Here is a 23,340-nt window from a genome sequence, read left to right as displayed (position 1 = left end):
CCATTTCAATTTCAAAGTAAGATAAAAATCGATTCCACAAAAGAGGACCCGTACTGTAATCATCAACGATTTTTCAACTGCTTAAGAGAAATCTTTAAATCCAATAATGTTCCAGAATCCTTGGATATTCTCTAAACCATCTCTTTTCCTGTTGTCAGTTGAAAGTAGTGACACTCTAAGTAGTTCAAACCTCCTTAAAGCTAAGTCTTGGTAAAATCCACCATGGACTGACGTTCTGTTAACTTATTTGTTTGGATCTATTTGACAGCGGATGCACGGGACAGTTTAAATCGGCTAAGAAAAACACATTGAGTTCAGGAAACAGTCTCCTTATTCCTCAATATTCATTTTCATTAGATCAAAACTAAATTGTACAAAATAAACCTGCAGACAGACTTATCGGACGAACATGTGGAGGTGAAAAACGTATATATAAGCAGTGTAGTGTTTCAGCAGAAAGTGAGTACCACCAGTATTGGAACACGGTTCACTATTCGTTCGTCATGGAGAAAACTCACGTAGTTCAAAGGTTCATTTTCGCTCTCCTCTGCTTCTCGTTTCAGTGCCAAGGTATTCTATTGACTATTTATATTTTTATATAATAATATAAGGCAGTAATTTATAAGAATTTCTGTGTGCAAAGTATTTAGTGAAACTGGTATTGCAAGCAAAAACTTAATGTCCTATCTATCGGTTTTCAATCGCACCTCCAGTTGAGGCAGACACGTAATGCTTCTATGAAACATATGCCAGGTATTCTACTATTATTATAATGTCGAATATAATCTTATTGTCAGTGATAAAACCTTACACTTTTTGGACGAAATAGAGTTTTCCCTTCTGAGTTATTCTGGGTTTTTCAATCCTCACAACGTACAAAATCTGTCTACGAACACACACTTATACAAATATAACTGACTGGGGCAATGGCCTAAGATGCTGATAAAACTAATGTTGTGTCGGTAACTGCCGTGTTCTTTGATCAGTTTGCTGTTCTCTACTGAAAAACTGGAGTATTTTTCTCTCGGACACTGGGGTTCTTCTTTCAAAAAGAAGGGCAAACCGATAAAAGTACACAGGCAATTTATGGATATAATATACATGGTTGTATGAGGATCAGATAAATAATATAACAGATGTTTTATTAATTATTATCATGCTAATCATAACCCCATGACTAAATATTACACCATAATATCACTTAAATCTCTGATCTATGATCTAAATTTAGTACTGTCATTAATTATAAACATTTTAGTACATACCTGAAAACGGTTTTTCCCTAAGAAGTAAATAGTAAGAGAAGAAACAATGTTGTGATCCTCACGTTCCTCCGTTCTGACTTTTCGGATATTACTTTCTGGGGATTCGTGAAAGACCAGGTACATGCTCCATCAATGCCAGGAACCATTAGTGACCTTAAACAACGCATTTGTAAAGGAATCGTCTTGATGGGGATAATTTGCTGAATATGGGAGGAATCGGTTTATACATGGAGCATCTGCAGAGTAATTAGAAGTACCTAGATGGATCCTCTTGAGCCTCCGTAGCCGAGTGGTCAGGAGCCGGGTGGAATAGCACACCCTCTTTGAGTAGACCTGGATTCATACCCGTTACTACTAAATATGGTCGATCTGCCAACCGGCACTGGACCAGCGTGGCAGATTATGGTCCATTTCCCTCAGCATGAATTGTGGAAGAGGCTTCCATCCTGCAGTGGGTTGATAATTGCTGCAGTTTACTTTACATGGATCCTCTTAAAATTTTAGATATTCCCTGTTACTGGACGGGGTTTCAGGTTTGTATCATGTACTCTATTGGCAATAACATTTCAGTTGTGCATAGGGGTAAACCCTATATTTTATTTATACATATTGTATTATTATGTGTATTTTAATATTCTTCTATCCTCCATTATTATTTGGTATACATTTTTACGTTTTCATAAATAAATTAAATTTTCTAGTTGAAGTATTTTATTTTAACACTTAAGTATTGCGATATTATTGAAATATTCGGCAAATTTAATATTTCTAGCATCAGACACTATCATAAGGTGAAATTCTCATTGAGGGATCCGCGCTTTAATTAGTTAATTAATTCAAATTGTACATTTTCTTAATTTATTAAATAGTTTATTTTTAACTTATTAAATAAGTATTTATATTAGAATTTTATATGCTATTCGAAATTGTCTATTTTACAATGCACATTAAATTTCGTATATGTAATGCAAATATATTGAATTTTAAAGTACCATGATTATATAATTTTCTGTGTATTAATAGATGATTTAGTTTGGTTTGATATTTTGATGAACTTGCTTTTAATGCTATGCTTATTCTTACAGGAAGCACCTTAAGCAGAATGAAAGCTGCGTCTCCTATCTCAATGAATTCCGTCTTATCTGAAATTTTGGAAGAGTCTTCAAATGACGAATCTTTCAGAAATTTTAAACCTATTCAAATTAAGAAACAGACTACAGAAACTGGAGTTGTTCCACCAGAAAATGGAAATGTTGCCAGAACACATGGTCGCCTAAATTTTAAAATCATTATGGTTCCTTACGACAGTCCTTCGTTCATCCCTCGAATCGGAAAAAAGAAGAGAACCCAGGATCAACACATAAAGTCAAGTAGCTTCGGTGAAGATTCGCAGTATCGGGGTTTGGTATTTTTCGATCCTTCGGATCTGGACCGTGAACAATCCTTTACAGACAGTGATTTTCTTCATTCACGTGATATTCGTTCCCCATCCCGAAAAGTGATTACTCTGAAAGCTGGCAACGATTTCATTCCAAGAATGGGATGAAATGCTTCCGATACTTATCGAAAACTGTAGTCACGAACGTAGAAAAATGAATTTCAGAATATCGAAGAATTAACACTATATTTTAACTCAGAGAAGCAAAATGTTATAAATAAAATCAACGTTTGTCCCATTATTCCTTGTATTTTCGTTTTTATAAAAACTTCACACAGAATTCTATTCTCCAGAGAGGGCATTTTTATCATGACGAAAATAAAATTAAACATAACTAAACTGACTTATTCAGCAGTGGAGTTTATAACAGGTGAGCGCATAATAGATATAAAACACTGTGATCGGATTACTTTATGAGGTAATTGGTATGATAATACAAAATAATTTTAAGCTTTCCATGAAAATATATGCTAATTTCTGAACATTTATTAACTTACACCATTGTCAGTGGGTTTAGATGTAAATCGCAGGTGTTTTAAATTGAGACTTTTTTTTATATTTGGAGAATTAAAAATACTGAAAAGCCCTGTCAATTCATTGCCCTTTGAAAATATCTTGAGCAGTCCCTCGTTTCATCCACTGGAATATGGCTGTTTCTAACGGGTGGCAGATAACAGTCATAATTCTTTTTCTCAAATGGAAGTAATTAACAACATAAACCTATTTCGAAATTACATGAACATATGATATTCCTATAATCTTCAAATTGCTTCAAAACTATCCGCTAATGTTAATTTAGTTATACATCAGGAGAGAGAAAGAAAGAGAGATATACAAATACAGAATTTCCAATAGCTCTATATCAAAGTTTTCCAAAGGTAATGTAGAATTCACTCGAGACATCATTTAAGAGCCCTGAATGAATAAGATGATTAATGGATTATTAGGGAATATCACATTGATCAGCAAAGCCAATGGTAATTTAGCTTTGTTGATCAATTTGGCTTTGTATACAGATAATATAATTAATTGGTTATGTCATGCTTTTGGATCTATCAATTAATAAACTTATAGTATTTATAATTACTGAAAATAAAGCGAAACGCTTTATTTTCGAGTCATAGGCTCCTCTGATTCACGCGGCCATGCTGGCGTGAAAATAGAAATTTAATCAAACTGCTCACGTCAGTAACTTCTAGAAAAACAAAGTAACATCACCTGGGAAGATGTATAAAATGAGGACATGGAAGAGTGCGGATTTCACTACATATGAAATTTATGAATATTTACTTCGCATACTGGGGTGTGGGTATGTGTGTTTAAGCTCGAAAGTAACTAAGCCTACGAGGCGATAGTGTGTCTGTAATTTGCGGCTATTCTGTTTTCTGAAAGAAAAACCCGATTTGGTAAAACTGTAGCCTAAAACCTTACGTGAGAAAAGGTAAACTGCAGACATTAGTATTAGTATTAGTAATGACCACATGGTGCAAGAAAGGCTATGGCTTATGCTACACCAGCCAAAAAAAAAAAAAACCAATGATAACAAATAAAAGAAATAAATAATAATGATTAATAAAAGAAAAGGAAATTAAACCTATAATCCTATGCGTTTCCCTAACCCGAAGGTACTATCCAGATGACCTTTGAATTTCCCCAAACTGTCGGCCTCTACCACCCATGAAGGCAACTTATTCCAGTAATTTATAACTCGCTGGCTAAAATAAAACTTCCTGCAGTCCAATCTAAACATTAGCCCCCCCATAACTTGAATTTATGTCCCCTAGTTCTAGCATCATTTATAATCTTGAAAATTTCGTCCTCATTCATTTTACTGATGCCTCTCAGAGCCTTAAACACCTCAATCAAATCTCCTCTAAGGTGTCTAGTTTCCAAACTCTGCAACTCAGATATTCGAAGTCTTTCTTCATAAGGACGCCCTTTTGCCGATCTCACCAGGCGAGTTACCCGTCTTTGCACCCTTTCAAGAAGCTCGATGTCTTTCTTTAGGTGCGGTCTCCATACTTGAGCACAGTATTCCAAGTGTGGCCTAACAAAAGCCTTATATAATGGGAGTTCGATAGATTATCGATAGGGCACCGTGGGCCTTCCTTGCAACCTGTTTACAATGCTCAGAGAATTTCATGTCTGACCGTATCGTAACACCCAAGTCCCTTTCCTCCAATACTGGGTTTAGTTGAACTCCAACCAAGTGAATAAGTTATTTTGGGATTACTGTTTCCCAGGTGTAATACCTTACACTTTGTTGGATTAAAGCATAGCTGCCATTTTTCTGACCATTCCTGAAGTCTATCAAGGTCTCTCTGAAGAAGCTCAGCTTGACAGTGATCATTAACTACTCTGCCAATTTTAATATCATCTGCAAATTTAGACATCACGCCCTCTATCCCTTCATCGATGTCGTTATGTCATCGATGTCGATGACATTATAAACCCGCTGCAGGATGGAAGCCTCCTCAACAATTAATGTTGACGGAAATGGACAATAATCTACCACTCCCGTCCAGTGCGGGTTGGCAGATCGTACGTATTTAGCCGTCAGGGGCTTGAACCCCAGTGTACTCAAACAGCGTATGCTACTGCACTCCCGTTCCTGACCACTCAGCTACGGAAGATTATGTAACCACTCCTTATTGTTTCTGTTTACCTCATTATATGTCCATTTCAACCTTCATATCATATGTACTGATAGCGGTAAAGAACACTGTGCTCCAAGGAAAATAGCATCTTCACGACTCTTATTCTTGGTTTATGATAATCACTTTTCGAGTATCCTGTAAGATTATATGATCTACCTCTTGTGCAGGATAGAGGGACACCGAATCCTTAAACCACATTTCAGTAATATATTGCCATCACTTTTATCCATCACTCGCTGCTTCCTGAAATGTTTTTTTTTTTTATTTTGGATATCCGCAAAACAAGATTCTCTTACATTTTGATAAAGCTCTGCACCACATCTTTTGTTCTGAAGGCTGCATCTGAGAAAGCTCCAGTAAATATTCATTTACTCTTCTTTAAAGAGTAAATTATACTCTTTTGGAAAGATGAAACTACTGCTGAGCCAAATTTCTCTCCGTGGTATCACAGAAGCCAAATTGTACGTTGTATCTAAAATATAATAAATAATAATAAAAAAAGTGGCAAATTATATTCATTGCCTTTTCTTGATTGACAAAATGTGGCAAATATCATTTGACGATTTAAGAACCACCGATGATGTGACCTTAACTATTTTTCAACGATCATCTGACGATCCATTAATCCATCGTACTTCCATTTCTATTCAACAGGATTGAAATATGTCAAGTGTATTAGTAAACTGAAGTTCAATGAAATTAGTAATTAGTAATATTTGGTGAGGAACATCATTTATCGAGCCATGAACCAAGATAAAAATAAAATTATTAAGAAGTATCGCAATATCATGAGAAATGCGTTAGCGGTAGTAGTAAAGACCAAACCTGCAAGGAAGCTAGCCTTTATCATCTTAAAAAGAATAAAAAAACTTATCTGTATAAACTGTGTCCCTCTAAAGCATTATAAGACTTTTTTCGTTTCCAGAATGCACTGATCCATCTATTACTTAAATTCCAGCAGACTGACAATCACGACCATACAGGAATGCAAAAATCTTCCAGGGGTCGACACACACTGACCAAATATAATCTTCCTGATGTCCAACCTATTAGTTTTCCTAATAGTTTGTATCTATAGTCCCTGGAGTTTTTGACCCGTTTCAATGTAAAAATTCCACTCTCTCTCTCTTTGTACTCCTTTGTCAGTTCTCGTCTGAGACTCTCAGTATCCAAGCTCTGTATTAGCATTTCGTAGCTCTCTCTCTCTCTCTCTCTCTCTTTGTATGAATGTTTCTTTTCTGCTCCTACCAAACCAGTCTTCTCTCTCTTCAGATCTTTTACAGAAGCTCGATTTCATTCTTTAGTTGGTTTACCCGGTTGATCATGATATTCAAAATGTTGTTTCCACTGTCTTGCATAACGAGACTACAACATCGTTCTCTTTATATTCTATGGCAAGTTAAATCATTGACATTAATTCACCATGCACTTACTGGTCTTCTGCCTGGTAAGCTTAGTGTTTGATTATATCATAACACCGAAGTCTCTCTCTATCTCTGCTCATTTAAAACCTTTAGCTCTGCACCAACTAGAGTATAAGTTATTACGAAATTTTTTTCAAACTTACATCTGACAGCATTAATTAGTAACCATTGTTTATCCGACAATACATGAAGCCTGTTCAAATCATTCTGGAGAAGCTGTCTTACTTACATTCTTAATAACTCTCCTGATTTTAATATTATCTACAAATTTGAACATCGTACTTTTTTCCCTCTTTGATATTATGCAAGAAGACTGGAAGCGTTGGCAAACCGGGCAATACAGCGGCTACAACAATGGACTTCCAAAACTCAATTAAGAATTTCACCAGAAAAGACCTCATCAATCCTTCTCAAATGGAAACTGAAATTGCGGCGGTCCCCGCAAATCAAAATTGAAAATGTCACCATAAAATTCGCGAGCGAGCTAAAGTACTTAGGCGTAATCCTGGATAATAACTTGTTTTTCCAGCAGCATCTGAAATACATCCGAAGAAAAATCAGGAGCTACTCTGGGATGGTGGCCAGGATCACAAAGAAGGGCTGGGGTCTCAAAAAGAGAACTCTGTCAATATACTGCAAAATAACTTTCCTACCAGCAATCACCTATGCAGCAGCGGTGTGGTTTCCCAAAGAGACACTGGTTGTGAACAGAAGAACACTTGAAACGATCCAAAGGACCATATTACTCTCAAAGGTGAAGTGGGCACCCTAGCCCACTTCACCTTTTATTCCCACATCCTTGGGGAAGGGACGACCTTCGTTCCCACCCTTCCTCACCACCCTATATCTTCTACTCTGGTGGGGCATGGGCATGCCTCACTGAAAACTGGGGCTACCTACCCTATTGGTCCCATATTTCTGTCTCTCACCCCCAGTCTTCTGTCTCCCCCCCAACTCTATGTTTACGCTAACGAAAGCCCCACACAACAAAAATTATCGTGCCAAAAATCCTTTGAGCCCATAATTCGGCATAACAACCTTAGCGACCATACCCCGACGCCAACGCATATGTGTGTGTATATATGAGTACAGAAAATGTAATTGTACATGTGTATATATATGTATGTGTGTGTATCGTCACTAACATAACCTAACCTAACGGATTTTTTATTTAAATTTATTTATATATATATATATTTTTTTTAAATTTAATTTCATTTATTTATTATATTTAGGTCCTAGCCGCCGAAATATCAAGAAAGTAAGCGGTAGGACCTGCCAGAGTAAATTAGTCTACTGGGTTCCTGGTCTGCCTCCACGGGGCGTAAGTGGGGCAACCTGGGCCTCAGCAGGGGTCCAGCGGCTAAATACCAGGTGAACAACGGTACAGGACACTACACATGAACAATTCCCACACACTTTTAAATCTCTGGCATTTCCCAGCGAGCTGGTTCACCCACAATGAAAGCAACGCGAAGATGGCGGAAACCCCTGGTGCCGTATAACAATAACACACTTTACCTTACTTTTTGGAAACCCCTCGTAATGTACATGGATATATGATCTAAGTTTGATTGACTCAATTTTGATCTAAGTTTGATAAATTCAAGTTTTATTAAATCAATTTACAATGAGAGCACCATCCGAGTAAGATAAAAATTGTCACTCTTGTCAGTGGAGAGAGGAAAAGAATCTGATATAAACACGAGGTAAAGAAAGGCTAAGTGTCTTGCGAAAAATGGACAGATCTCACTGTTAAACTAGATTTACCTGAATTGTCGTAACAAGAATTAGCGCTAAAAGAGCAAAGTACATTTACATACTTTTGTGGTTTGCAGCTGGTAATAAATAAATAAATAAATATTCATTTATTGCAAATACAGCAAGCCCATCAGAGCACCTGGCCAGGGACAGGCAAAAATACAACAGGAATAACATAAATAATCGAGTATATGTACGTAGCAGATTTTATATATATATTAAAAATGACTAGGAATTATAGTTATGAATTTAAAAATTGCAGAACAGTTATGAATTTAAAAAAAAATTGCAGAACAGGACATTTGGCTTTCAGTTGCAATTACTGGGTTGGATTACTTTTCTTCATTTTATCGGAGATCTAACTCCTGTAGGCTTCAGAGTTGATTAACCTGTTGCAATCAATGTTGTGATGATTTATGAGGTGAAGAGATGCATTGGGGAACATTCTGTCCATTTGTTTGAGCCTGGAGAGGTTGGATTTGAATTGGTGGTTTCCTGAATTTTCCCTGTTGGGGACAGCTATTATATTGGCTAAGTTTGGTGAATCGCATGCAGAGGTGATTAACTTTGCAAGAAGCATGACTCCAGATTCGTTGATCATCTGTTGCAGAGGCTTTGTTTTTAGGTTTTTATAAAACTGTTGCCTTGATGTTGTATGGGGAAAACGAAGTTTACTCTTCAGTCATCTAAGAATCCAATACTCTAGGGTAAGGAATTTCTTGAAGGTAACTTGAGGAGCACCAGACCAGATTTCAGAAGCATAAACAGAATGGGAAAGATACATCTTTGAACATGCTTCATGACTGTTTTTCTGTCTTGAATCGCTGCTGTTTCTTGTTTGATTAACCATTTTGCTTTTTGAATTTTTTGAGCAACATATAAATAGTGGGCATTAAAGGAGAGATTTTTATCAAAAACAACTCCTAGGTCTCTGTGAGCGTAAACATTTGGGACTGGGACATCTGCAATTTTTATTTCTATGTGGTTGGGTTGTTTCTGAAGGGAATAAGTAATTTGAGCAGATTTGCTCGCATTTATATTCAGATTGAGATCTTTCAGGTACTTGATGATTTCACAAATCTGTGAATTCGCATCATTGATAACTTTGCGAATATCATCAGTGGCTTTGGAGATTATAAATAACTTTAAATCATCGGCATATGCCAGTAGATTTGGATTTTCTTGTAGAAGTGGTTGAAGAGATGCTGAAAATATAGTACTGGAGAGAACGGCTCCTTGGGGAATGCCTGTTGAGGTTGTGACGAGAATATTGTCAGTACTAGTGGGGAAGAGGAGAAGTCTGCGATTTAGGCTGTATTGAAGATGGGAAATAATCATTGTGTCAACGAGAAAATGATTTTTTAGTATTTCAAAAGCTTTTTTGAGATCTACGTTGTCGAAAGCACCTTTGATGTCAAAATAAAATACATCGCATTGTGCCTTATCTTGAAACGCAGTTTGGATGCGTACAATGGTGTCAGCTAGGTTTGTTGTTGTGGAGCGCCCTCTAGGACAAAAATGCATATTGACAGGCGCATTAGCGAAGATTGCATGTTGAAGATATGGGAGCATGATTTTTTCAATAATTTTAGTAATTATTGACGAAACAGCAATTGGTCGATGGCCGGGATGTTTATTTCTGCAAGCTTTTTTAGGAATCAGCGTAATCCTGAAAGTTTTCCACTGTCTTGGAAGGAATGGCTGGCAGATGCACCTGGAAATTATATGCACTAACGAATCAATGATGTATACGCTGGACAATCTAATAATAAAACCAGGGATGCCGTCAGGACCTTCACTACTATCAGGGCGTATTTGGTTAACTGCACGCTGAACTGTATTCTTGTTCACAAATTGGTTAATTAGCAGGGCTTGATCCGGAGACACATCATGTTGCACTTTGTCTGCTTGTTCGTAGGAATTAAATGCTATAAATCTGTTTTGTATACCTCCAGTGAAAATTTCAGATCTGCTTGTTTCCATATTGCATCTTATCCATTCAGAAACTAGATCGTGCTGTAAGGTAGCTGTTGTTTTTGTAGAAAGTGCTCTTTTATTGTGCTTTAGCGTGGACATAACACAATTTTTGTATGACTGAATTTTTTTGAGTTGAAACAAAGCCCTCTTTTTATATGTTATGTGTGCTGATGAAGTGCCGCATTTCTTCCACTGTCTGTGATATTTTTTTTTACTTTTAAAGTAAGGTTTCAGGTGGGATTTGAACCAAGGTTTGGAGTGAGAAAATACTCTAACAAGTTTGAATGCCGACGCTGTTTTCAGTTGATTCAGCCATTTTATAAGAAGAAAGGTGGCGTCCTGTATAGGAATATTTTTGAGAGAATCCCATGGATAGTATTTTAAGAGCTGCAAAAACTTTTCTGACGGAATTTAATTGATGATATTCTTTTAGTGATTTCCAGAGGGGGGAGGGAGGTCGATGATTCCCACAGCAAATTGTTGCTTGCAGTTCTATACTTTTGTGGTCAGATTTAAATCAATGTTCGTACTAAGTTTTTCATGCAGTGGAAAGTTAGAGTATACAAGATCAAGCGCTTGATTACCTCTTGTAACAGGGATGTTGATTTGTTTTGCTCCTAGAACTAAAAATGAGTCGGACAGCAGCTTCATTTGTAGATTATATTTTGGCAGGGGAAGGTTCAAGTCGCCCATTATAATGATGTTAGTTTGAGGCTTAAGAACAGTAGTGATCCAGGTTATTACATCATTAATGATGTCATCAGTAGGTCCAGGCGGAATATAAATATTATAAATTTGAAGCAGAGAATCCTTAACTTGGATTAGTAGGGAAATTCCTTCAAAGTTGAAAGTATTAGAGTTGTATGTGTTCAAAACTTTAAAATTGGATTTTACAATTATTGCTGTCTCACCACCTCTACGATTAATTCTTGATGTCATGAATGGCGTGTAGCTGAGATTCTTCGGCAGTAGGAAAACATCTTGTAAAGATTCCTGCATCCACGTTTCAACTAAACATATGATGTCACGCGATTCTTCAACCATTAATGAAATAAGCGTAGACAGTTTATTTTTTATGCTTCTTACATTTTGAAGAAAAATGCTGAGATGGACATTTGTGTTAGAAGGATGTTTGCAAACAGATCTATTAGGTGTCAAATTAAATGATGGATTAGGATGAGAATTAGGAATATTATTCTCTAGCTATGCAGAGAATTCAGCAGATTGAGAATTAGTTGGTATCTTTTCACTAGAGTTGTTGACCGATCCTCCAATAGCTCCATAAAATGGCATGACGAGTAGACCATTTGGCCAGATATCAGGATTTAGATATTGTTGTAGGTCAAAATTCTTTAGCTCAATTCTAAATGATGAATATGTGGGATATTTCGTTCTTATTTTGAACGCTCTACCTGGAATTTCTAGTTCTAATAGTAGCTGGTCCATCTGCTGGGAAGTAGTATTGGGGTCTAGCCTGCTAACAAAAATGTTACTACTTCTAGGCGTCGAACTATTTCTGTTTCTCATTTAGTTTCAGCCGACTAATTCCCCTGATGCAATCAGTGAGTCTTGCGTTTGTTTAGTCCAAATTCCAACCTGATGTCATTGCTGAATTCTTCAATGATCCGTAGTAGCTGTTGGAGTTGTTTCTCGATTGCCGCATAGAACTTGGTGTCAGTCATGTACTTCAGGTTAGGAGCAGCCCAGGATCCTAAACTGATGTAAGTGGATTACATCAGGTTTTTTCTTCCTTCTTTGCGGGTATATTCGTCCTTGCATTTGTTCAGCATGGTGGATAGCGGATTAAGTGCTAGACAGAACCACAGTGAGCTCAGGTCATCTCCCTGAAAGGCTTCTCTTAACGGGGATCGGTTTGTTTGTGATGTTTTCGACCTTGATGGTAGTGCTCCATTTCGCCATGTTTGCTTCTATGAATGTTGTCACCATCGGATTTATTTTGTTGATCTTCAGCGTCTCTGTTAGCCAGTTATGAGGCAGGGAGTCGAAGGCCATGCGGTAGCCTATGTAGAGGTTTGAAACAAATGGCCAGTATCTTGGGGATTGTTGGGAGACAGGTGATCGGTCTGTACTTCGCCAGGTTTCTTGTATCTTGGTCCGTAGCCTTCATGTTTGCGATTCCTTGAATAAGAAAATTTGGGGATTGTCTCTGGGTGCTTATCATCCCAATGAACTGCCCTGGTATATGCTTATACAGGGTGTCTGAAAAATATTGGTACAAACGTTTAGGGGAGGTAGGTAACATCTAAAGGAATGTGAATCGCATAGGAAACCATAACCGGAAACGTCACCGTAAGTCGGTACACGGCGCTGTTCATCAGGGAGAGGAAAATTTCTGGTTTACTCATTCAAGCAATAGTCGCCGCATGAAGAGCATGCATCGATATACGAACTGTAAGCTGGCAGTCATGCACCTAGTGTACGGATTAGCAGAGGGCCCACACGGTGTGCTCCCCCATGCGGAATAACATCGCTTCGCAATAAATGTGTGGGCAGGTATGGTCGGTGACTGCTTAGTCGGCCCATACCTGTTACCATCCCGCATGAACTCCGCTAAATATCGGATCTTTCTTGAACAAGTTCTACCAGGGTTACTTGACGATGTTCCAGCAAATGTGAGACGCAACATTTGGTTTCAACATGACGGGGCGCCTGCCCATTATGGAAGGTGTGTTCGTGACCATTTGAACAGGCGTTTTGGGCGTCGATGGATTGGCCATGGTGGACCCGTTGCCTGGCCCCCACGCTCACCTGATTTATCGAGCCTTGATTTCTTGCTGTGGGGGACCCTCAAATCTATCGTGTATGAATCGTCTATGGAGACGGAAATGGATCTCGTGGCGAGACTCGTCTCCGCTGCTGCTACTGTCAAAGAAACTCCAGGTGTGTTCGACCGTGTCCGTCAATCCATGCTGATTCGGTGTCACGCATGCATCGCGTCTCATGGTGGAACCTTCGAGCATCTGTTGTAACATCATGAAATGCATCCATCTCGTACTCTGTTGTTAATATTATGTCAAATAAATGTTTGGCACTAATTACTGTCTTGTGTCATTTCTGCTTCTTGTGCCTCTGCTACTACTTTCCCGTGACGTTTCCGGTTATGGGTTCCTATGCGATTCACATTCCTTTAGATGTTACCTACCTCCCCTAAACGTTTGTACCAATATTTTTGAGACACCCTATATATGCCAGTGAACTTCTTGTACTAGTTGTGGATATTATCTATTGCTGGGGTTTGGCAGTTATGGGACTTCCTTATCGCCCATTATACTTCTTCCTCATGAATTTCCCATTTCATTTCACATATTTCCCTGGTTTCCTTCCGTTCTGGTTCTATACAGGGGGCTCGAAAGTTATGTCTTACTCCACTGCTCCCGAGAACTCCTCTACGTCTTCTTCTCGTGTGGTGACCTTCTTTCTTCTTTTGTCATATACTCCTATAGAAGGTTCTTTGGTTTAAGCGAAGCTTCGGTTGTTCGTTTTCGTATAGGAGCTCTCTTTGTATAGGCATCATCTCTTGTTGAATGCAAAGAGGTTTTATTTCAGTGTGTCTAAGTATTCTTCTTTTTCTAGCGTTTATGGTTTCGTGTTTGCTGTCTTTCTTAAGCATGCTCTTAATTTTTTCGATCAACTTCTTACCTCCTTGATATTGGGTCAATTGGCCTATCTTAGCTCTGTTCCACTAACTTCTTTTTAAGCCTTCTTTCTCAAGCTGGTAGTTCATTTTCGTTTCTTGTGTTTTATTTCTTCTGCTGCTCGGCTGTCGTTTCTCTCCCATTGTATGGATCTTTGTGGAGTCCATTCCCTCGATTTCTCTTTTAGCCTTCCTCCACTCATCTTGTCTTCTACTCTGAATATCATGACCTCATCTGTTTCCACTTCAGCTGCTGTGTGTTGTATTACTTCTTGTTCTTCCTCCTTTCGTTCGACGTTGTCCATATTCTTTTGTTGCCCCCATACTAGTAATACAATGGATACATTGCAATAAGCCCTTCACGGCCACAAGTTAACAGTGATATTACAATATGTAAGAAAGGAAATTAATAAATTAAATATAAAATATATATATGAAGGAATCAGAAGTAAATAGAGCTCAACACTCAAAGTATAACACAATTATAAACATCACAGTGTACGAAGAATATACAGGTGGAAAACTACAAGGTTGGTTGGTAAGCCATCTTCATGTCGCATTGCTGGATTGCGGCGTTAAGGCGAGCTTCAAGGAGCAGAATCAGGGACGGGGAAGTACAATTTAAGGATGCGGCGTAACTTAACTGTGGAGGAAGTTTATGTTTGTTTATGACCCATTTTAAGACAGTGGAGCAGGCTGTGCTGAGACCTTTTCGAACCGATCCCTCTGCCTAATACTTGAATGCGAGTATTATTTAGTATGCCGGTTTCCAGTGCGATTGACACGCGTTCGCTCCCTTCTAGGGGAGACTCGAACCCGGGTCCATTAGGCTGGCAGTCAGTGTCGTAACGAGTGGTCATTGCGTCCCTTTTTTTGTTATTGCTTTATTTTTATTATTAATAATAACCTTATTATTACGTTACTTTTTATTTCAATAGTTTCGGCATTCATTTATTTCTTATTGCTATTTTGTTTATATTTTATTTATTTATTTTATATTTTGCCACCGGATTAGGCTTCCAGTGGTTGGGAATCTGATGGCATCTACTGGAATTGTTCTTCCTCCATTAATTTGATTTGTAGGTTAGGCGTATGAAAAATGCATGAAAATGAGCTTGTCACTATAAGCAGAGATGAATAGAATTTGTGTCTTTCTGTTGTCAGTGGATTCATGAGAGATATGATTGTGAGCACATCTGTTACAGAAAACAGCAGACATGGGAAAAGACTGTGTGAAAAGTCAGTCTGTGGATATTGACTGACAATACTCACAGGGGGAAACACATGAATCTTTCAGAAAAACGGAACGAAGGTTAGGTTATTGAAGCGCTATGCAGAATCAACGAAAGGAGAACGGTGCCAGTATATTCAAGCTATAAATTGTATATTCACTTTTTTTCTAGGGTTGGTTGTCGACCGTGGAATAGAAGGTTCTGTTTATAATCCTTTATCATGTTTTAGTTAAATTTACTCTCTATCATACGAACATGTCATGAATATCGTGATTATCTTTGGTCTGTACAAGATCCCATCGTTACTCTGCGAAACGTGGGCATTAGTTTCCATAAAAATAGTACAAAAGACTTTCAGAGGAATGTAACAAACGATTTATATTAAGCCGATCTGATTTAAGGATTACTAAATAAGTCACGGTGGGCATTAGTTTCCATTTGCTATTGAACAAACAGCAATAACAAGATTTAGAAATAAAACTCTTCATTTATATCCACCCCCAGCGAAACAAACTAAGCCTGGCACATCCCTTTTCATCTCAATATTTCTCTGTAGAGTGACAGGTTGCGGATTGCGTTTCCTTTTCCTTTACGAGTGAGGGTGGATCTTCTACTCTTACGTAGGAAGAAGCAAGGACTACATATACAGAGGGAAAAACATGGTGGTACAGAGAGTGGCACTGGCCTTGTGGTTAAAGCTGCGCATCTGTGAACTACTGGTGAGAAGGAGGCAAGCCAGCAAACGACATGGTTGCTGTTTGGAAATTCTTATTGGCAAACATCTGTCTATTTCCTTGTAGTAAGCATCAATTTTATTTTTTCCCCACAAAGAATGCATATAGTGTGTGAATTGAATTTTTGTTTTGTCCTGGACGTGTAGTAGTACTGTGCAACTAGAGTTGGCAGTGGAATGGAATTTTAAGAATTCTTTGACGCAATTATCGATCTGTTTAAAAACAATTGGTCAGCTTGATTTTCTGTGGTCTAAGCTCAGATGTAATTCCTTTGAGAATATAAAAGTTCGATAAACGGGTGGCCTTTTGTAGGACTAATATAACTAGTCGTTCGAGTTTTATTTTATGGGGTCAGATTTTAAATTTAAGCTAAACTCGTCCAACTAATAAACATCTAGAGAACCTACTCTGTACTCAGCAGCGTTAGTTCTCTACAAGTCCCAAACTAGATTATCATGAAATAGTCATTATGATAACGACAGTTCTCCCTTATCCCCCCCCCCCACAAAAGTCGGAAGCTGCTGGCGATTGCCAGTAGCTTCTGTTACTAAGGCCAAAGGTAACCGAGCTAATTATTTAGTAGACTCGCCCATCAAAATAGTTTTATAATCAATTTACCTGTTCAGTTAATGTTTTCCAAATTTATAATTTCAGATTAATAGATTGTTTATACAAACTCGGTATGGAATTGATCACAGGAGTATACAAGTTTTTTAACAAGAATATTACCATTAATCGTATTTAGCGATCACATAATGGAATCGAACTACTTTCAACTAAAAGGCGTGTAATACGACTAGTGGATTGCTGTTGTTGGTGTGGAGTTGGATACAACGGCTACTTCGGCCAAATCTTGTCTGTTCAGAGGTTATTTATAGGAGAGCATATAACTGTAGAATTACATACGTATATCTGTATAGGCTATGCTTCAAGTATATTAAGAATTCTTCTGTATTTGCATAATTTCAAAACAAATGGAATAAAACCTGTGCTTCGTTCAGTATAGAGAATGACTGGAAGGTTATTGAATAGATGGATAAGTAAAGAGGACAAGTCGGCCAGAAAATGATGGACCGTAGTGTGACAAGATGTGCACTATGGAGGTTTTCTAGCACTAATAAGAGGAGATGCGCAATACAAGTATGCCCAAATCTTAGTCTGGATCCAAAGAGCCACAAGTTTGAATCTTGTTTTATCTGGTAAAGTTTGTTGTTTGCATTAGGTTTTCGATTTTGTGATCAGTTATCGTAACAGGCATTTCGAATCTAGGCTTGTAATCTGCATAAGGAACATCAAGGTTTGGTGAGAATGTGGAAAGAAGTTGTTTAGAGAGAGAGAGAGATCAACAGTTTATTTCTGGAATTCCAGAAAGTCCCGGAATCCAACAAAATGTTACCGAATGATTGGACTCGCTGCAGGAGAGTAACTGTTAGTGAGTTAAACTGTTTTCTCTGTTTGCAAGTATACTGACTGTAATTTAAGGAGTAAAGGTTACTGGCATGAAAGACTACATGCAAAAAATACCGCAGTGAGTGGCAAAAAACAGAATGATAGCATTTGACAGGGGGGGGGGGTCTAAACGCGATCCTATTAAAGTAGTAGTTAATTTTCCGGTGCTTCAAAAAGAACAGTAATAAGAAATTTTAGTGAATGATACGAGTCAAAATAAACCAGAAATTTGTAGCAGAACTGTGTCGAAATTCTGTATTAAGGGATTGGGATAGAAAAAAATAAAAAAATGCATATAGCATGCGTAAAACAACTTCACACAAGAACATCAGCCGATTTTTGAGGGAGCTCTGCGCGATGAAATTTTCATAATGGATGTTTGGAGTAAGATCCTCTGATAAAGACATGTTTACAGCTGCTCACAAAACAGCCAGGCTGCTTTATGAGCATATTTATATTATTATTTAAATATTGATATACATTATTTAAAGGATGTAACTGAGGTATAGCAGTGAGAACTCATGAGGTGATTCAAACTAAATGAGGGGTTATACATCATTAAATGAAATCTTACGCAGGAAAATAATCTGAGTCGGTCTCCGTGAATATTGACAGCTGATTTTTTACTAAGTTGAGAAATTTTTTCGGATATTTCATAAAATATACTGGTGAATAAGATAATAACAAACACGTTATAATTGAAATTATTCAATAATAATGCATTTTTCATTATACTACTTTTCAACTACTACTTTGAGCTGCGATGATGGAAAGGAATTCCTCATTGGCTGAAGTCATCTCTGCAAGCGTGAGTACATCTTGTGATTGCATGGAGTGCTCTCCATTAAGTGAAGATTCAATTACTCAATTCAGAAACATTTTCTTACTCATTTATTTGGTTACTTTGTAAGGTTAGAAAATTTGTAAAATCTTTCTCACTTTCTGTTCCAATAAACTATAATTTTATCATGGAAAAGGGTCATATATTTAATTATATTATATTTACAGTTAATGCTAGATGTAATATCCTTTAAAAATCCAATCCAAAAAGAGCATTAAATGGCAAAAGCAACTATTTAACTGGAAGTTGTCTTAATAAGTATTATAATAATACTTGACCAACCATATTTCATTTCATTTCTTTGTAAGCTTAAAATAATACAATTCTTTTACTTTGTCATTTAAAGTATTGCATTTTGAATTTCAGATGTCCTTGCAAGAGAAAAGGAAACGGATTTCCATTCGAAATACGTAATTGAAAGTGACTACCTACTGTCAGAAGAGAAACAAGACAAAAATTTAAATGCAAGTGCGTTATTTGATATTTTATCTACAAGGAACTGTTCTGGAATGAATTGCATCTTCAAAAGATCAAAGGAAAGATGGACTGTTAATGATTTGCAGAAGTTGAGTACCCAGCTGTCAAAAAAGCAACGCAGAACAGCAGAAGGCGACCCGATGGATTATCCTGCCTCATCACATGAGGGAAAACGACATCAGAGAAACATATTTCAACAGATTTCCAAGGATGATGAACGATATCTGAATTTAATAGCAAGACAACTTGAAAACAGATTTTCGGAAGAAAATATACCCGGGAAACAAATTATTGTATACAGAGAAGAACCTACAGAGGAACACGAATTATTAGACGAACGAAGAATTTCTTTTCCAAGGAAAAGCCGATCAGATTCAGCAAATAATAATGAAAATTCGGCTTCGATTTCTGCTGTAACTTCAACAGTCAGTCCAGTCACAAATGAAGATACAGGATCTGGCAAATCTCAAGTTTTACATATAATATTCGTTACTGTTGAACAACCGATGACACCACGGATTGGCAGATCAATGAAGAAATAACCTTTAGAAAAAAGTAATTAAATACTGTTAACGAGTCTGGTAATAAGAAATTAAAAGTTATCTGGTTCTCTAACTGCGATTGTATATAGGATGGACTGAAAACGTTTAATGAAATAAAAGTTGCAGTTTCTGCTGATTATGAATCTCTGTTACAATTGTTTTAAATTAAAAATGGACACAATTAGCTGGATATTATTTTTGCATTAAATGATTTATTAAATCACCATTTTTTAATATCATTAAATGATATTAAAAAATGGTGATTTAATTTTACTTTAAGAAACGTAACTTTAGCTCTCAGTTCACGGTTGTCTTCGAAGCTCATTCCCCAGTCATATTTACCATACTTATAAACAAAAAAAGGATACAGATTGCTCTAATATAATTACAACAAACTGTTTGCCTTTTTTATAAGTATGAATTTATAAGCCTTTTTTTTAAGTATGAATAACTATATAAATTTACTGGAAATTGTTTATTTGTATCGTACTGCTATGGACAATTATAACTCATGGTTTGAAACATTTCCAATGAAATTAGTTGCAATATATTATATACTTGAATTTAAAGTCTTGATATGATTATTTTTTCTAATGATAAGAGCTAGGATCACATTCTAAGATCGGCTTCTCACTTTGAATAGATCTGTGATGATCTATATTTTAGGGCAAATTTTAAATGAGTCACTGAGTGATCATATTCAGTGAGTCATTAGATGAGAAGTTCCCCGACCTATGGTGATTCCTGCATTGGAATTGCTTTGAGATGAAACGTGTGGGAAGGAATTTACATGAAGTGCAATTGGAGCTTTGATTTGATTTGGTGTTTATTGGCGCAAAAACAACTAAGGCTATACTGCGCCAGGAAATGATTAAAATAACACTAAAAATTAATTCTGGTAACCTTTAAAAAGGTTACCTCGTCAAATTATTTATATATATATGTATAAAAGCAGTATAAGTTTAAAAATAAATGATCCAATTTATATATGTGTGTATATATTAATAGCTTGTAAAAACTTAAAAACTGCTGACACGTGGTCGTTGTCTGATAAAATCTGACTGAGTGTATAAGGCTCAGTCGGATGAGTAAAAGCGGTAAAGTATATATTGCGAACATGGGTAAAATTAACGCAATCTATTAAAATATACTTTATTGATAAAATGGTGTCGCAAGACTCGCACATAGGAGGGTCATCAGCCCTCAGCAGAAAAGAATGTGTCAGATGACTGTGTCCTATGCGGAGTCGAGCAAGAACAACTTCCTCGCTCCGATTCCTGCGCAGACTAGACTGCCATGTTTCTATTACAGGCTTTATTTGATATAATTTATTTGTTCTCTGTCTCTGCCATAGTTCTTGCCATTGGGAATATATCTTTTTGCGTATTATTTGCCTGTAGTCTGTATAGGGGACTGACAGGCAGCGATTATGAGTGGGTGTTGCTGATTTGGCTGCAGCGTCAGCCAAATCATTTCCCTTTATCCCAATGTGGCTAGGAATCCAGCAGAAGCGGATATCAAACTTGCATTCATGAAGAGAATGTCTCTTCTGCTGAACCCGACAAAGAACTGGATGAGAATTATATCTAGTAGATAATAAAGCCTGTAATACACTCAAAGAATCAGAATATATTATTGACCTTTGGAATTGACAAGTTCGAATGTGATCCAAGGCTAGCTCTATAGCATACAGCTCTGCAGTGTATATGCTGGATTCGGGAGGAATCTGCTGAGATATTATAGTGTCCGGAAAGACAGCAGCAGATCCTACGCACGATTCAGACTTCGAGCCGTCTGTGTAAACGGGCAGGAAGTCTGAGTGCTCAGCTTGGTGTGCAGAGTAGAGCTTCTGGTAGACAGATGAGGTCTCAGACTTTACCCATTTCTTAAGGGAAAAGTCGCACGGTGGGGGATGAGCATGCCAGGGTGGAGTAGTTTCTTTTGGTGTTTGTGCCACCTTGTCTACCATGATGTTAAACTCACTGATTAGCTCTTGGACACGAATACCAAAAGGTCGGTTGGCAGTCTGACGGGTATTGTACAAGTTTTCCCAACGTGGCTCAAAAACCGATGTCCACGTAGGATGGTCTGGCAGGGATTTCAACTTTAAGGCATAATTTAAAGACAACTGCTTACGTCGAAGGGATAACGATGGTTCGTTTGCTTCGACGTATAAGCTCTGGACAGGAGATGTTCGAAAAGCTCCAGTAGCGATACGGATAGCCTGATGGTGGACAGGGTCTAGCCATCGGAGGACACTATCTCTAGCTGAAGAGTATACCTGGGACCCGTAGTCTAATTTGGGTCGTACAAGTGCACGGTAAAGCCGTAGTAGGGTGCATCGATCTGCTCCCCAACGCGTTGAGGAGAGAGAGCGGAGGATATTAAGTCCCCTCGTGCAGTTTGTACGAAGTTGACGAATATGTTTGAGAAAAGTCAACTTTTTATCAAACACAAGTCCCAAGAATTTTGTGTCTGACACTACTGAAATAACATTTTGTCCGAGCCTTAATTCAGGTTCAGGATGAAGATTACGCTTGCGACAAAAGTGTACACAAACGGTCTTCTCCGGCGAGAACCTGAAGCCATTACCAAGTGCCCAGGAATTAAGGCGATCAGTGGCTTTCTGCAGTTGTCTTTCAATAACCCTCATGATGCATGACTGACAAAATATGCTAAAGTCATCAACATAGAGGGCACAGTTTACAGTTGGAGGAAGTTGTTCTGTGATGGAATTGACTTTGATGGCAAAAAGCGTGACACTTAATACTGATCCTTGTGGTACTCCCTCCTCTTGGCTGAAGGGACGAGAGAGTGAGGATCCCACACGAACTTGGAAAGATCGATTGGCTAAAAAGTTTTGAATAAAAAAGGGGAGATGCCCCCTAAGGCCAAGGCTATGCAGATCTTTTAAAATGCCAAATCTCCAAGTTGTGTCATACGCTTTCTCCATGTCAAAGAACACCGACACCAAGTGTTCGCGTTTTAGGAAAGCATCCCGGATGGATGCTTCCAATCTAATAAGATGGTCCAAAGTGGACCGGTTCCTTCGGAAGCCGCACTGGATGCTGGAGAGAAGGTCATTTGATTCTAAATACCATATTAAACGAGAATTGACCATTCTCTCCAGGATTTTGCACAGACAGCTAGTCAGAGCAATAGGACGATAATTGGTGGTAACTTTTGGATCCTTTCCTGGCTTAGGAAAGGCAACAACGATTGCCTTTCGCCAGGAATCCGGAAACTGCCCTTCAGTAAAGATTCTGTTATACAGAAGGAGCAGACAATCCATAGATTTTGGTAAAAGATGTTTAATCATTTCATAATGGATGCCATCTGGTCCAACAGCACTTGCTTTGGAAAGAGCGAGGGCTCTTTTCAGTTCCTCTATAGTGAACGCCCCGTTGTAGGGATAGAGGCCTTTGGATTTAAAATTAAGTGCTTGTTTTTCCATTTTACGTTTCAGGACCAGGAACTCTGGGGAGTACGAGGATGTTCCGGAGATATTAGAAAATGTTTCCCCAAGAGCATTGGCTATTGCAGTTGGATCTGCAATAGTGCATCCATTATAATCTAGGATTGAAGAAGGGTGGGATGTATATTTTCCCTTCATTTTCCGGATTTTATCCCAGACTACCTTAGAGTTGGTAGACTGGTTAATAGATGATGTAAAACGGATCCACGATTCCTTTTGACTCTGACGACGGATGTAGCGTGCTTTGGCTCGTGCACGTTTGAAGGCTATAAGGTTGTTCGTGGTAGGATATCGGCGAAATATCCCCCACGCTTTGTTTTGAGCCTTTTTTGCTGCTGTGCATTGTGAATTCCACCAAGGTTTGGGAAATGGTGGAAACCGGGCAGATGTTTTTGGAACAGCATTCGCAGCTG

At 37.9% G+C, this 23,340-nt stretch overlaps 1 protein-coding gene across 1 annotated transcript; it reads left to right on the top strand.

Moving 5' to 3' along the window:
• The first annotated feature begins 473 nt into the window (after nt 1–473).
• On the top strand, nt 474–2,902 carry LOC150077511 (uncharacterized). Its single transcript, XM_090386694.1, has 2 exons — nt 474–570; nt 2,351–2,902. The coding sequence occupies exons 1-2, from the start codon at nt 504–506 to the stop codon at nt 2,809–2,811; spliced, it is 528 nt and encodes a 175-aa protein (XP_090242820.1). The 5' UTR covers nt 474–503; the 3' UTR covers nt 2,812–2,902.
• Nucleotides 2,903–23,340: the final 20,438 nt, after the last annotated feature.

This window comes from Mastigoproctus giganteus, chromosome 12, assembly GCF_048544385.1.
Source record: "Mastigoproctus giganteus isolate SK-2022 chromosome 12, ASM4854438v1, whole genome shotgun sequence".
Lineage (NCBI taxonomy): Eukaryota > Metazoa > Arthropoda > Arachnida > Uropygi > Thelyphonidae > Mastigoproctus > Mastigoproctus giganteus.
This window is presented reverse-complemented; position numbering and strand designations above follow the sequence as displayed.